General features: G+C 44.4%; 1 protein-coding gene across 2 annotated transcripts in view; it reads right to left on the bottom strand.

Annotated features, from left to right (window-relative positions):
• Positions 1-17,033, bottom strand: part of LOC118395244 (kelch-like protein 24) — a 67,069-nt gene that overhangs the window by 15,431 nt on the left and 34,605 nt on the right. For both annotated transcript variants that reach the window (XM_052464014.1, XM_052464013.1), the window contains one exon: positions 3,516-3,704. In XM_052464014.1, coding sequence (XP_052319974.1) covers positions 3,516-3,704 — 189 coding nt within the window. The remainder of the gene's footprint in view (positions 1-3,515; positions 3,705-17,033) is intronic.

Genomic DNA, 17,033 nt, shown 5'->3' on the forward strand with positions numbered 1-17,033 from the left:
CTCCGTCCTCCCTCCAACTATGGGGAGGTGTGGTGATATACCTTGCCTAGTCCTCCATCCTCCCTCCAGCTATAGGTAGGTGTGGTGATATACCTTGCCTGGTCCTCCATCCTCCCTCCAGCTATAGGGCCATTCCCTAGTCCTCCGTCCTCCCTCCAACTATAGGTAGGTGTGGTGATATACCTTGCCTAGTCCTCCATCCTCCCTCCAGCTATAGGGCCATTCCCTAGTCCTCCGTCCTCCCTCCAACTATAGGTAGGTGTGGTGATATACCTTGCCTAGTCCTCCATCCTCCCTCCAGCTATAGGGCCATTTCCTAGTCCTATGTCCTCCCTCCAACTATAGGTAGGTGTGGTGATATACCTTGCCTAGTCCTCCATCCTCCCTCCAGCTATAGGGCCATTCCCTAGTCCTCCGTCCTCCCTCCAACTATGGGGAGGTGTGGTGATATACCTTGCCTAGTCCTCCATCCTCCCTCCAGCTATAGGGCCATTCCCTAGTCCTCCGTCCTCCCTCCAACTATGGGGAGGTGTGGTGATATACCTTGCCTATTCCTCCATCCTCCCTCCAGCTATAGGGCCATTCCCTAGTCCTCCGCCCTCCCTCCAACTATAGGTAGGTGTGGTGATATACCTTGCCTAGTCCTCCATCCTCCCTCCATCTATATGGCCATTCCCTAGTCCTCCGTCCTCCCTCCAACTATGGGGAGGTGTGGTGATATACCTTGCCTATTCCTCCATCCTCCCTCCAGCTATAGGGCCATTCCCTAGTCCTCCGCCCTCCCTCCAACTATAGGTAGGTGTGGTGATATACCTTGCCTAGTCCTCCATCCTCCCTCCAGCTATAGGGCCATTCCCTAGTCCTCCGCCCTCCCTCCAACTATAGGTAGGTGTGGTGATATACCTTGCCTAGTCCTCCATCCTCCCTCCAGCTATAGGGCCATTCCCTAGTCCTCCGTCCTCCCTCCAACTATGGGGAGGTGTGGTGATATACCTTGCCTAGTCCTCCATCCTCCCTCCAGCTATAGGGCCATTCCCTAGTCCTCCGTCCTCCCTCCAACTATAGGTAGGTGTGGTGATATACCTTGCCTAGTCCTCCATCCTCCCTCCAGCTATAGGGCCATTCCCTAGTCCTCTGTCCTCCCTCCAACTATAGGTAGGTGTGGTGATATACCTTGCCTAGTCCTCCATCCTCCCTCCAGCTATAGGGCCATTCCCTAGTCCTCCGTCCTCCCTCCAACTATGGGGAGGTGTGGTGATATACCTTGCCTAGTCCTCCATCCTCCCTCCAGCTATAGGGCCATTCCCTAGTCCTCCGTCCTCCCTCCAACTATGGGGAGGTGTGGTGATATACCTTGCCTAGTCCTCCATCCTCCCTCCAGCTATAGGGCCATTCCCTAGTCCTCCGTCCTCCCTCCAACTATAGGTAGGTGTGGTGATATACCTTGCCTAGTCCTCCATCCTCCCTCCAGCTATAGGGCCATTCCCTAGTCCTCCGTCCTCCCTCCAACTATAGGTAGGTGTGGTGATATACCTTGCCTAGTCCTCCATCCTCCCTCCAGCTATAGGGCCATTCCCTAGTCCTCCGTCCTCCCTCCAACTATAGGTAGGTGTGGTGATATACCTTGCCTAGTCCTCCATCCTCCCTCCAGCTATAGGGCCATTCCCTAGTCCTCTGTCCTCCCTCCAACTATAGGTAGGTGTGGTGATATACCTTGCCTAGTCCTCCATCCTCCCTCCAGCTATAGGGCCATTCCCTAGTCCTCCGTCCTCCGTCCTCCCTCCAACTATGGGGAGGTGTGGTGATATACCTTGCCTAGTCCTCCATCCTCCCTCCAGCTATAGGGCCATTCCCTAGTCCTCCGTCCTCCCTCCAACTATAGGTAGGTGTGGTGATATACCTTGCCTAGTCCTCCATCCTCCCTCCAGCTATAGGGCCATTCCCTAGTCCTCCGTCCTCCCTCCAACTATGGGGAGGTGTGGTGATATACCTTGCCTAGTCCTCCATCCTCCCTCCAGCTATAGGGCCATTCCCTAGTCCTCCGTCCTCCCTCCAACTATGGGGAGGTGTGGTGATATACCTTGCCTAGTCCTCCATCCTCCCTCCAGCTATAGGGCCATTCCCTAGTCCTCCGTCCTCCCTCCAACTATGGGGAGGTGTGGTGATATACCTTGCCTAGTCCTCCATCCTCCCTCCAGCTATAGGGCCATTCCCTAGTCCTCCGTCCTCCCTCCAACTATGGGGAGGTGTGGTGATATACCTTGCCTAGTCCTCCATCCTCCCTCCAGCTATAGGGCCATTCCCTAGTCCTCCGTCCTCCCTCCAACTATGGGGAGGTGTGGTGATATACCTTGCCTGGTCCTCCATCCTCCCTCCAGCTATAGGGCCATTCCCTAGTCCTCCGTCCTCCCTCCAACTATGGGGAGGTGTGGTGATATACCTTGCCTAGTCCTCCATCCTCCCTCCAGCTATAGGGCCATTCCCTAGTCCTCCGTCCTCCCTCCAACTATAGGTAGGTGTGGTGATATACCTTGCCTAGTCCTCCATCCTCCCTCCAGCTATAGGGCCATTCCCTAGTCCTCCGTCCTCCCTCCAACTATAGGTAGGTGTGGTGATATACCTTGCCTAGTCCTCCATCCTCCCTCCAGCTATAGGGCCATTTCCTAGTCCTCCGTCCTCCCTCCAACTATAGGGCCATTCCCTAGTCCTCCGTCCTCCCTCCAACTATAGGTAGGTGTGGTGATATACCTTGCCTAGTCCTCCATCCTCCCTCCAGCTATAGGGCCATTCCCTAGTCCTCCGTCCTCCCTCCAACTATGGGGAGGTGTGGTGATATACCTTGCCTAGTCCTCCATCCTCCCTCCAGCTATAGGGCCATTCCCTAGTCCTCCGTCCTCCCTCCAACTATGGGGAGGTGTGGTGATATACCTTGCCTAGTCCTCCATCCTCCCTCCAGCTATAGGGCCATTCCCTAGTCCTCCGTCCTCCCTCCAACTATGGGGAGGTGTGGTGATATTGCTCTCTGTCTGATGTCACAACACCTCCAATGACAACTGATGAACTATAAAAGGTGTCTCATTAAACCTCATTAAAATGTTGCCTATTTTAACATGGAAAACATGGTAAGACTCATCTGACTGTGGTATCACTCGTTGTACTTGATCTGAATAAACCTCCACCTTATTCAACCCTTGTGTTGTAATGTCAGTCTGGGTTATTAGACAGTGTTATTGGACCGAGGTGTAGCGTAGGCGCAAATCTCACAAGTACTTGATTCCAAAATCAGATTCCCTGTTTACTGTTATGAATGTATAAGGGGAGGGGTGGTGATGGTGGTGGTGGAGACAGAGGGTTGTTGATGTACTGTATAAGCGTAACTGTTCTGAACTGTGGAAAGAATTTCCTCTTGAATGACAAAAAGTCATTCAAGTTTAAGTTTAAGTTTAAAGTTTAAAGTTTAAGGTGCATTTTAGCCAGTTATCCATGTGTATGGTGTACCCTATGGGTCTACCCACCTTATCAGAGCAAGTGTTGTCATCGGGCCCTCCCCCGATGACAAAGAGCTTCCCAGCACAGCTGGACACGGCCGGAGAACTGACCGCCTCCTTCATGGGAGCCACCTCTGTCCAGCGGTTAGAGAAGGAGTCATAGCACTCCACACTGCTCAGACGACTCTGACCGTCATACCCTCCCACTGCATAGACCTGTACAGAGAACACACATATAATCACAGTGGTTAGAACAATATTGATTAGCGTTTGCATTGGCTACAATGCACAAACACCTCTGGTAAGAATTCCCCTGCCAAGAGTGCTCAACCTGTGCACACACAAAATCCTGCCTAAGCACTGCATATACAGTACCAGTCAAAAGTTTGGACACACCTACTCATTCAAGGGTTTTTCTTTATTTGACTATTTTCTACATTGTAGAATAATAGTGAAGACATCAGAACTATGAATAAACTCATATGGAATCACGCAGTAACCAAAAAAGTGTTAAACAAATCAAAACATATTTTATATTTGAGATTCCTCAAATAGCTACCCTTTGCCTTGATTACAGTTTTGCACACTCTTGGCATTCTCTCAACCAGCTTCATGAGGTAGTCACCTGGAACGCATTTCAATTAACATGTGTGCCTTGTTATAAGTTAATTGACCTTCATTGAAATGCATTCCAGGTGACTACCTCATGAAGCTGGTTGAGAGAATGACAAGAGTGTGCAACAAGGCAAAGGGTGGCTACTTTGAAGAATCTCAAATATATTGTATATTTTATATTTGTTTAACACTTCTTTGGTTACTGGTACTGTATGACACATACGAACACACACACCCATGCATGCACAGTGCCTTTGTCTGTGGCATAGAGACAAGTTTGTTTACAAGAAGCCACTGTTCCATGTGTGTATACCAGTTCCTGCCTCTTGAGGTAGAACCAGTCAATCCAGTAAACGGTATAAGATGACCTAATTCATGCTTTAAAATAAAAAAATAAAAAATCACCTTCATTTAACCAGGTAGGCCAGTTGAGAACAAGTTCTCATTTACAACTGCGGCCTGACCAAGATAAAGCAAAGCAGTGCGACATCAACAACAACACAGAGTTACACATGGTATAAGCAAATGTACAGTCCAATAACACAATAGAAAAGTCTATATAAAGTATGTGCAAATGAAGTAAGATTAGGGAGATAAAGCAATAAATAGGCCATGGTGGCAAAATAATTACAATTTAGCATTAACACTGGAGTGATAGATGTGCAGAAGATGAATGTGCAAGTAGAGATACTGGGGTGCAAAGGCACAACAAAATAAATAACAGTATGGGGATGAGGTAGTTGGGTGGGCTATTTACAGATAGGCTATGTCCCGGTGCAATGATCTGTAAGCTGCTCTGACAGCTGATGCTTAAAGTTAGTGAGGGAGATATGGGTCTCCGGCTTCAGTGATTTTTGCATTTCGTTCCAGTCATTGGCAGCAGAGAACTGGAAGGAAAGGCGGCCAGAAGAGGAAATGGCTTTGGGGATGACCAGTGAAATATTCCTGCTGGAGCGCGTGCTACGAGTGGGTGCTGCTATGGTGACCAGTGAGCTAAGATAAGGCTGGGCTTTACCTAGCAAAGACTGATAGATGACCTGGAGCCAGTGGGTTTGGCGAAGAATATGAAGTGAGGGCCAGCCAACGAGAGCCAGCCAACGAGAGCATACAGGTCGTAGTGGTGGGTAGTATATGGGGCTTTGGTAACAAAACGCATGGCACTGTGATAGACTGCATCCAATTTGCTGGGTAGAGTGTGGAGGCTATTTTGTAAATGACATCGCCGATGTCAAGGATAGTCAGTTTTACGAGGGTATGTTTGGCAGCATGAGTGAAGGATGCTTTTTTGCGAAACAGAAAGCTGATTCTAGATTTAATTTTGGATTGGAGATGCTTAATGTGAGTCTAGAAGGAGAGTTTACAGTCTAACCAGACACCTAGGTATTTGTAGTTGTCCACATATTCTAAGTCAGAACCGTCCAGAGTAGTGATGCTAGACGGGGGGCAGATGCAGGCATCGAACGGTTGAAGAGCGTGCATTCAGTTTTACTAGCATTTAAGAGCAGTTGGAGGCCACGGAAGGAGTGTTGTAAGGCACTGAAACTCGTTTGGAGGTTTGTTAACACATTGTCCAAAGAAGGTGCAGGTGCAGGTGCAGGTGCAGGTAGCGATCGGTTGAAAAGCATGCATTTAGTTTTACTTGAATTTAAGAGCAGTTGGAGGCCACGGAAGGAGAGTTGTATGGTATTGAAGCTCGTCTGGAGGTTAGTTAACACAGTGTCCAAAGAAGGGCCAGAAGTATACAGAATGGTATCGTCTGCGTAGAGGTGGATCAGAGAATCACCAGCAGCAAGAGCGACATCATTGATGTATACAGAGAAAAGAGTCGGCCCGAGAATTGAACCCTGTGGCACCCCCATAGACTTCCAGAGGTCTGGACAACAGGCCCTCCGATTAGACACACTAAACTCTGTCTGAGAGTAGTTGGTGAACCAGGCGAGGCAGTCATTCGAGAAACCAACTATATATGACTTTATTACAACTGGCACCATAACCCTCCTATTTGTGTGTGTGTGTCACGGGTAATATATGAAAGACATAGCAGACAGTAATCACATCAGATGAACTAGCTCTTCAACTCAATCACACTACACCGCGTACGCACGCACGCGCACATGCACATTCACACATACATCCAATTTCCAAATTCCGGTCTGAAATGGATGGCTGATTTAAACTCATTTCATGTTCAGAACCTTTGAATGCGAATTCATTGGGTTTCACATATCTTTCACCCGAGTCATTCATGTATAATCACAGTTTTCCGTGAAATAGCATGAGAACATTGTTTAGTCAACAATAAATCAGATAATGATGGGCCATCACCATTTATTCATTTTAACTACCATTTAATCCAATAGCAAAAAAAAATCAAAACTGTTCTTGTTGAACTGCTGAATAGAAAGAATTGTCAATGGTAAATAAGATTTTCCATGTAGTATTTGACTAAAACTTGACAGTCCCCTGGTGGTTGATGTTAATGGGTTCAAAGCATATAAATTCAGGAAGGTAGAGGAAAAACTGAAGGATCTGTGCCAGAGAGACAGAGAGACAGAGCAGACAGTGACTGGTTCAACTGATATACAAACACATCAACACATCTCTTATGCAACCTGTTGCCTCTTGGCTGTTCCTGCCTCTCTTCTACATAGGCAGGTGAGCAGGTAGAGAGGAAGAGAGGGAGGGAGATCGCGAGGGAGGACGAGGGGGGTGGAGGTAGAGAGGAAGAGAGAAATAGGAAGAAAGGAAAGAGACAGAGACTTGTTATTGTGAGAGGCCGCCGTAGGCAGACCTGGCTATCAAAAGAAGACAGGCTATGTGAACACTGCCCACAAAATGAGGTGGAAACTGAGCATCCAAATATATGACATTAGAGACACATATTTCCCTCAGATCAGACAGATCCCCAAAGAATTCGAAAAACAAACCCAATTTTGATAAACTCCCATATCTACTGGGTAAAATACCACAGTGTGACAATCTCAGCAAGCAAGATTTGAGACCTGTTGCCGCAAGCAAAAGGCAACCAGTGAAGAACAAACACTATTGTAAATACCATTGTAAATACAATCCATTTTTATTTTCCCTTTTGAAATTTAACTATTTACACATCGTTACAACACTGTATATAGACATAATATGACATTTGAAATGTCTTTATTCTTTTGGAACTTCTGTGAGTGTAATGTTTACTGTTAATTTTTATTGTTTATTTCACTTTTGTTTATTATCTACTTCACTTGCTTTGGCAGTGTTAACAAATGTTTCCCATGCCAAAAAAAGCCGTTAAATAAAATTTAATTGAACTAGACACTTCTAGAGAAACAGAAAGGTAAGCAAGAGACAAATAAAGGACAAAGAGATGGGGGAGGAGGCAGAGAGCGGGAAAGAGAAATGAGAGGGAAGCAGACCGGACACCTAGCTATTTGCATAGCAACTGAGGCAGTTCATAAATTCTGCCTACTTTCCAAACTGGATTTAAAAAATATATTTTATGTGTTCGTATGTGTGCGTGTTTGTGTTCAAACCATGCACCATACTATCCACAGGAGTCAAAGCAGAGCCACATGCTGCTAACAACAGGACAGACCAAAACCCCTGTTTCCCCTCCATCTCACATAATCTCCTTAAACAAATGCAACAGATATGACTCACAGAAGATATATAGTATGTACACAGAACAAAAATATAAAACGCAACATGCAACAATTTCATAGATTATACTGAGTTACAGTTCATATAAGGAAATCAGTCGATTGGGAATACTGATATGCATCTGTTGGCCATAGATACCTTTTAAAAAAAGGTATGGGTGTGGATCAGAAAACCAGTCAGTATCTGGTGTGACAATCATTTGCCTCACACATCTCCTTTGCATAGAGTTGATCAGGTTGTTGACTGTGGTCTGTGGAGTGTTGACGAATCCAGAGCATCCCAAAAATGCTCAATAGGTGACATACCTTGGAAGAACTGGGACATTTGCAGCTTCCAGGAATTGATGTACAGAGGTAATGGGGGCTGAAGAATGGCACGACAATGGGCCTCAGGATCTCATCACTGTTCCTCTGTGCATTCAATTTGCCACCGATAAAATGCATTGTGTTTGTTGTCCGTAGCTTATGCCTGCCCATACCATAACCTCACCGCCACCATGGGGCACTCTGTTCACAACGCCGACACCAGCAAATCGCTCGCCCACACAACGCCATACAGACTGTCTGTCATCTGCCCAGTACAGTTGAAACCGGGATTCATCAATGAAGAGCACACTTCTCCAGCGTGCCAGTGGCCATCAAAGGTGAAACACATCCGCCACGCTGCTCCTCAACACGAGGGTCCCTCAGGGGTGTGTCCTCAGTCCCCTACTGTACACTCTGTTCACGCATGACTGCATGTCAAGGCATGACTCCAACACCATCATCAAGTATGCCGATGACAAAACAGTCGAAGGCCTCATCAACGATGAGACAGCCTATAGGGAGGAGGTCAAAGACCTGGCCGTGTAGTGCCAGGACAACAAACTCTCCCTCAACATGATCAAGACAACAGAGACAATTGTGGACTACAGGAAAAGGAGGACTGAGAAAAACCCCAATCTCATCGACAGGGATATAGTTGAGCAGGTTGAGAGCTTCAAGTTCCTTGGTGTCCACATCACCAACAAACTAGAATGGTCTAAACACACTAAGACAGTTGTGAAGAGGGCAGGACAAATCATATTACCCCTCAGGATACTGAAAAGATTTGGCATGGGTCCTCAGATCCTCAAAAGGTTCTACAGCTGCACCATCGAGAGCATCCTGGCGGGTTGCATCACTGCCTGGTATGGCAACTGCTCGGCCTCCGACCGCAAGGCACTACAGAGGGTAGTGCATACGGCCCACTATATCACTGGGGCCAAGCTTCCTGCCATCCAGGACCTCTATTCCAGGCGGTGTCGGAGCAAAAACCACCCTAGTCATAGACTGTTCTCTCTGCTACCGCACAGCAAGCTGTACTGGAGCGCCAAGTATAAGTCCAAAGGCTTCTTAACAGCTTCTACCCCCTAGCCATGAGACAGCTAATCAAAGGTCTACCCAGACTATTTGCATTACCCCCCTTTTACCCTGCTGCTACTACTGTCTGTTTATTAACTATGCATAGACACTTTAATAACTCTACCTACATGTACATATTACCTCGACTAACCAGTGCCCCCGCACATTGACTCTGTACCGGCACCCCCTGTATATAATTATTTGTTTGTTTTATTTATTTTTTAATTACTTAACACTTTCTTAAAACTTCTTAAAGCATTGTTGGTTAAGGGCTGGTAAGCAAGCATTTCACTATAATGTCTACACCTGTGGTATTTGGCGCATGTGACAAATCCTATTTGATTTGATCTACCCCTCTTAGACTTGCTTTCGATGAGAATACAATATCTATAACTCAACTTTCGATGTGAATTTGATTGGGTCGCCCAAGAAGTTACATATTGTGGCTTTAATGGTTTCACAAGAATAACTTGATAACTTAGAGTTCTAAGGTTCTATCTGAAACAATATTGAATGGTGTCAGCTATTTTATTATTTTTTAACTTGATATCATTTTGTTATATTTGTTGACTTCATTATTTAATTCCAAGTAATAATCTCATCGTTTTAGAGCTGCTGCCTATGCTGTCTGACAAATTCACAATTTCAGTAGTTCTTCAAAGTAAATAAGGTATACATTTATGACTGCTGAATGCCAACAGTCAATCAATTAGATCATGGATTTTCAGGTAGAGATGGACTATATACAGTGCCTTGCGAAAGTATTCGGCCCCCTTGAACTTTGCGACCTTTTGCCACATTTCAGGCTTCAAACATAAAGATATAAAACTGTATTTTTTTGTGAAGAATCAACAACAAGTGGGACACAAACATGAAGTGGAACGACATTTATTGGATATTTCAAACTTTTTTAACAAATCAAAAACGGAAAAATTGGCCGTGCAAAATTATTCAGCCCCTTTACTTTCAGTGCAGCAAACTCTCTCCAGAAGTTCAGTGAGGATCTCTGAATGATCCAATGTTGACCTAAATGACTAATGATGATAAATACAATCCACCTGTGTGTAATCAAGTCTCCGTATAAATGCACCTGCACTGTGATAGTCTCAGAGGTCCGTTAAAAGCGCAGAGAGCATCATGAAGAACAAGGAACACACCAGGCTGGTCCGAGATACTGTTGTGAAGAAGTTTAAAGCCGGATTTAAAGCTTTAAACATCCCAAGGAGCACTGTGCAAGCGATAATATTGAAATGGAAGGAGTATCAGACCACTGCAAATCTACCAAGACCTGGCCGTCCCTCTAAACTTTCAGCTCATACAAGGAGAAGACTGATCAGAGATGCAGCCAAGAGGGCCCGTGATCACTCTGGATGAACTGCAGAGATCTACAGCTGAGGTGGGAGACTCTGTCCATAGGTCAACGATCAGTCGTATATTGCACAAATCTGGCCTTTATGGAAGAGTGGCAAGAAGAAAGCCATTTCTTAAAGATATCCATAAAAAGTGTTGTTTAAAGTTTGCCACAAGCCACCTGGGAGACACACCAAACATGTGGACGAAGGTGCTCTGGTCAGATGAAACCAAAATTGAACTTTTTGGCAACATTGCAAAACGTTATGTTTGGCGTAAAAGCAACACAGCTCATCACCCTGAACACACCATCCCCACTGTCATACATGGTGGTGGCAGCATCATGGTTTGGGCCTGCTTTTCTTCAGCAGGGACAGGGAAGATGGTTAAAATTGATGGGAAGATGGATGGAGCCAAATACAGGACCATTCTGGAAGAAAACCTGATGGAGTCTGCAAAAGACCTGAGACTGGGACGGAGATTTGTCTTCCAACAAGACAATGATCCAAAACATAAAGCAAAATCTACAATGGAATGGTTAAAAAATAAACATATCCAGGTGTTAGAATGGCCAAGTCAAAGTCCAGACCTGAATCCAATCGAGAATCTGTGGAAAGAACTGAAAACTGCTGTTCACAAATGCTCTCCATCCAACCTCACTGAGCTCGAGCTGTTTTGCAAGGAGGAATGGGAAAACATTTCAGTCTCTCGATGTGCAAAACTGATAGAGACATACCCCAAGCGACTTACAGCTGTAATCGCAGCAAAAGGTGGCGCTACAAAGTATTAACTTAAGGGGGCTGAATAATTTTGCACGCCCAATTTTTCAGTTTTTGATTTGTTAAAAAAGTTTGAAATATCCAATAAATGTCGTTCCACTTCATGATTGTGTCCCACTTGTTGTTGATTCTTCACAAAAAAATACAGTTTTATATCTTTCTGTTTGAAGCCTGAAATGTGGCAAAAGGTCGCAAAGTTCAAGGGGGCCGAATACTTGTGGACACCCCTTAAAATGTGTGGATTCGGCTATTTCAGCCAAACCCGTTGCTGACAGGTGTATAAAACCAAGCACACAGCCATGCAATCTCCATAGTCAAACATTGGCAGTAGAATGGCCCGTATTGTAGAGCTCTGTGACTTTCAACGTGGCACCGTCATAGGATGCCACCATTCCTACAAGTCAGTTTTTAAAATTTCTGCCCTGCTAAAGCTGCCGGGGTCATCTAAGTGCTGTTATTGTAAAGTGGAAACATGTAGGAGCAACAACGGATCAGCCGCCAAATGGTAGGCCACACAAGCTCACAAAACGGGACCGCCGAGTGCTGAAGCACGTAATGGCTGGAGTAGTGTAAAGCTCGCCGCCATTGGACTCTGGAGTAGTGGAATCGTGTTCTCTGGAATGATGAATCCCGCTTCACCATCTGGCAGAATTGAAGTTTGACGGATTCCAGGAGAATGCTACCTGCCCCAATGCATAGTGCTAACTGTTATGTTTGGTGGTGGAGGAATAATGGCCTGGGGATGTTTTTCATGGTTTAGGCGAGGCCCCTTAGTTCCAGTGAAGGGAAATCTGAATGCTACTTACAATGACATTATAGTAGATTCTATGCTTCCCAATTGAGATAGTTTGGGGTGAGTTGGACTGCAGAGTGAAGGAAAAGCAGCCAACAAGTGCTCAGCATATGTGGGAACTCCTTCAAGACTGTTGGAAAATCATTCCTCATGAAGCTGGTTGAGAGAATGCCAAGAGTGTGCAAAGCTGTCATCAACACAAAGGGTGGCTATTTTGAAGAATCTCAAATTTAAAATGTGTTTTGATTTGTGTAACACTTGTTTGGTTACTACATGATCCCATATGTGTTACTTCATAGTATCGATGTCTTCACTATTATTCTACAATGTAGAAAATAATACAAAATTAAGAAAAACCCTTGAATGAGTAGGTGTTCAAAGTGGTACTGTAAAAACAACTGATATTTCGGATAATCACTCAGTATGTGCATCCGCTGTTTGCGGATGCACATACCGTGACATCTCTGTTGACATGCTTTCACTGGAATATGCAAATGACAACAGCATGTGGTTTGAAAAACTACTCCAGAGCACTCAGGACCTCGGACTGGGGCAAAGGTTCACCTTCCAACAGGACAATGACACTAAGCACACAGCCAAGACAAAGCAGTGGCTTTGGGACAAGTCTCTGAATGTGGGCAAGCCAGAGCCCAGACTTGAACCCGATCAAACATCTTTGGAGAGAACTAAAGAAAGTTATACAGCGACGCTCCCCACCCAACCTGACAGAGCTTGAGAGGATCTACAGAGAAGAAAGGGAGAAACTCTCAAATACATGTGTGCCCAGCTTGTAGCGTCATACCCAAGAAGACTCGAGGCTGTAATCGCTGCCAAAGGTGCTTCAACAAAGTACTGACTAAATGGTCTAATCTGAATACTTACGAAAATGTCATATTTCAGGTTTTCATTTCTAAAAACCTGTTTTTGTCATTATGGGGTATTGTGTGTAGATTGATGAGGGGGAAAAAAACATTTAATACATTTTAGAATAACATAATGTGTAAAAAGTCAAGGGGTCTGAATACTTTCTGAATGCACTGTATCTCAACAGATGTAATTGTAGCTTTGCTACCTAATGTTTACCTTCCCCTAAAACTATAAATTGTTGAGTCGTCAAGTCTATCTTCATTTCATAGCATTTATTAGTATATTTTAAAGACCATCATTAACCAAAACAAATGCTGACCACTTGTGTAACAATGTTTTCCTTAATATTATTCTTAATAGCATCCATGCTGTTATTACCTGGTATTATTGAAGTTGACAGTCTAATGACAAAATGGCAAAATGAAGACAGCCATTTAACTTTTAACAGACTCAGTCAGTAACAGCATGACACAGCAGTATGTTGTGATTTGCATCGATTGCTCAAAACATACTTTCTCTGGCACTTACAGGGCCTGATTATAGCCAGCCTGCATTGTTCTAATCTTGACTACACCCTATAGGCCTGCCTTATCACAACACAATGAAGTAACCAGCTTCCCCACAAGCACACACGTGCACAAACACACACACACACACACACACACAAAACAACACAGCACAGCTAAACGGGCACACCAGAGCAATAAAAAACAACTATAAAATACACAGGCATCAGAATATGGTAAAAACAACAGGTTTGATATGGTTTCCATTGAGTTTGGCATTTCTAGTTCTGTATAATAGGAGGATGGTGGTGAGAATAAGTCAGTATTCCAGTTACAGTCTGATCCAATTACATCTTTGCTTGTGAAAACCACTGGGTACAGAGGAAAACAAATACTAATAAATAGGAAACACTACTGCAGTATATTTGTTTCACTCCAATTCACCACACATTGTCAAGATGCAAGTAATGATCATGGTTTAAGATGGGGCGGAGACATGGATTGAGTTCGAATTCCCATACTAGCATACTAATTTCAAAAACAGTCCTCCGTATGCATCATCTAATTGCATTGACTCCCGTCACTCGTTCATTTTGGTACAGCGCGTCAATTTATCTGATTTTCAGCTGTTGCCGTGCACGTGAGTCAGGAAAGATGAGTGAATTCTACTAGATCAAACGCCGAAATGAGTATGCAATTTAAGTATGTAGTATGCTAGTATGGGTCTTTTGGACACAACCATGGTGAAATATAATTGGACGGGACCAAATACGGTAGTTAGGCTTAGGAATCAGTTGCATGTAATCTGATTACAAACAAACTGTTATCAGTTACTTTTCAAGCAAAACATACTGCAATCAGATTACAGATACTTTTGAAAAACTGTATGATTACTTCTTGGATTACTTTTCAAATCAGAAAGGATGTTAACGATAAAAATATATTATGACACCACTCTATTTTGAAAATTCCAGAGTGGCGCAGTGGTTTTAGGCAATGCATCGCAGTGCTAGCTGTGCCACTAGAGATCCTGGTTCGAGTCCAGGCTCATGGGTTCGAGTCCAGACCCATGGGTCGGCGCACAATTGGTCCAGCGTTGTCCGGGTTAGGGGAGGGTTTGGACGGCAGGGATGTCCTTGTCCCATCGCGCTCTAGTGACTCCTGTGGCGGGCCGGGCGAATGCACGCTGACACGGTCGTCAGGTGTACAGTGTTTCTTCCAACATATTGGTGTGGCTGGCCTCCGGGTTAAGCGGGCATTGTGTCAAGAACAGTGCGGCTTGGTTGGAGGATGCACGGTTCTCGACCTTCGCATCTCCCGAGTCCGTATGGGAGTTGCAGCGACGAGACAAGACTCTAACTTCCAATTGGATACCATGAAATTGGGGAGAAAAATGATAACAAATATTTTAATTTGTTCCACCTGAGCGAGTCTGACCACAAGTCAGCAACCACTATGTTGACACACCAAATGTGTTTGATGGATCCTTTAGGTCTATTTCTGATGCCTCTTAATAGGAAAGTAATCTAAAAGTAATTTCATGTAACCAGAGTACGTTACTGAGTTTGGGTAATCTAAAAGTTACAATTTTGGACACGTAACTAGTAACTGTAACAGAATACATTTTGAAAGTAACCTACCCCACCCTGAGCTCAATAAATAACAGCGGAATTGGCAGAAAGATGATTTTTCAAAGCCAATAGTTCAACCATCTATAAAGGCTGAATGAATTTATGGTTTCATAACTATATGACATAACCGGCCTCTATATGAGATAAAAGGGGAATTTCCATATCTGTATATTAGGCTGGCCCTCTGACTACAGGAAGATTGAGTTTAAGTTTAAGTGGCGGTTTGTAGATCCTGATGCGACCGGGGGAAGCATGAGATGCTAATCACATGATGTCATTATTAGCCAGAAGGCAGAGATGGAAAACTAGACTCTAAAAGTTCAACAGTGTGGATTGATGATACCATTTCTAAAAGAGAATAGGGGGAGGGGACACCAATGAAAAACACTGGAGCAATTCATGACTAACTTATATTCTCTGCCTGCTGCTGACCAATGTCATATCACATCTAGGATATGGAGAACTACTGTGTATCCACTCTTCCTCATTCTACTATAACACAGTTGAAGTAGGAAGTTTACATACACTAGTTGGAGTCATTAAAACTCGTTTTTTCAACAACCACAAACTTCTTGTTAACAAACTAGAGTTTTGGCAAGTCAGCTAGGACATCTACTTTATTCATGACACAAGTTATTTTTCCAACAATTGTTTACAGACAGATTATTTCACTTATAATTCACTGTATCACATGTTTGGGATGATGTTCTTCGGCTTGCAAGACTCCCCCTTTTTCCTCCAAACATAACGATGGTCATTATGGCCAAACAGTTATAATTTTGTTTCATCAGACCAGAGGACATTTCTCCAAAAAGTACGATCTTTGTCCCCATGTGCAGTTGCAAACCGTAGTCTGGCTTTTTATGGCGGTTTTGGAGAAATCACGTATTCCTTGCCGAACAGCTTTTCAGGTTATGTCGATATAGGACTCGTTTTACTGTGGATATTGATACTTTTGTACCCGTTTCCTCCAGCATCTTCACAAGGTCCTTTGCTGTTGTTCTGGGATTGATTTGCACTTTTCGCACAAAATATGTTCATCTCTAGGAGACAGAACACGTCTCCTCCTGAGTGGTATGACGGCTGCATGGTCCCATGGTGTTTATACTTGCGTACTATTGTTTGTACAGATGAACGTGATACCGTCAGGCGTTTGGAAATTGCTCCCAAGGATGAACCAGACACGTGGAGGTCTACATTATTTTTCGGAGGTCTTGGCTGATTTATTTTGATTTTCCCACGATGTCAAGCAAAGGGGCACAGAGTTTGAAGGTAGGCCTTGAAATAAATCCACAGGTACACCTCCAATTGACTCAAACTATGTCAGTTAGCCTATCAGAACCTTCTAAAGCATTGACATTATTTTCTGGAATTTTCCAAGCTGTTTAAAGGCACAGTCAACTTAGTGCATGTAAACTTCTCCCACTGGAATTGTGATACAATGAATTACAAGTGAAATAATCTGTCTGTAAACAATTGTTGGAAAAATTACTCGTGTCATGAACAAAGTAGATGTCCTAACTGACTTGCCAAAACTATAGTTTGTTAACATTCAATTTGTGGAGTGGTTGAAAAACGAGTTTTAATGACTCCAACCTAAGTGTATGTAAACTTCTGAGGCGGCTCATGTTGATGGGATTTGGAGAGAGATGGAGGCAACAGGGGAAAGAGCCTCAGATCCACAAAGTCCCTTCCACCAGGTGGCTGATGAGATATATTGGCACGACTTCCATATTGCATCTCCATCCCAAAGCCCTTGTTTGGAAGTGTACTTCGCCAGACTGCCAAGAACCTTACCCTCATCCAGGCCAAGGTGGCGAGAAACGGTAGGGATGACCCATAGGCCTTGTTGTTCTCTGCACCAGACAGGATGCTCTTGCCAGCATACTTGGGGTCCAATATGTACCCTGCGGCGTGGATGGGCTTCAGGCAAAAGTCTTCACGCTTTTTGATGCATTTCAGAACCGC

The sequence above is a fragment of the Oncorhynchus keta genome, chromosome 15 (genome assembly GCF_023373465.1).
Source record: "Oncorhynchus keta strain PuntledgeMale-10-30-2019 chromosome 15, Oket_V2, whole genome shotgun sequence".
NCBI classification, from domain to species: domain Eukaryota; kingdom Metazoa; phylum Chordata; class Actinopteri; order Salmoniformes; family Salmonidae; genus Oncorhynchus; species Oncorhynchus keta.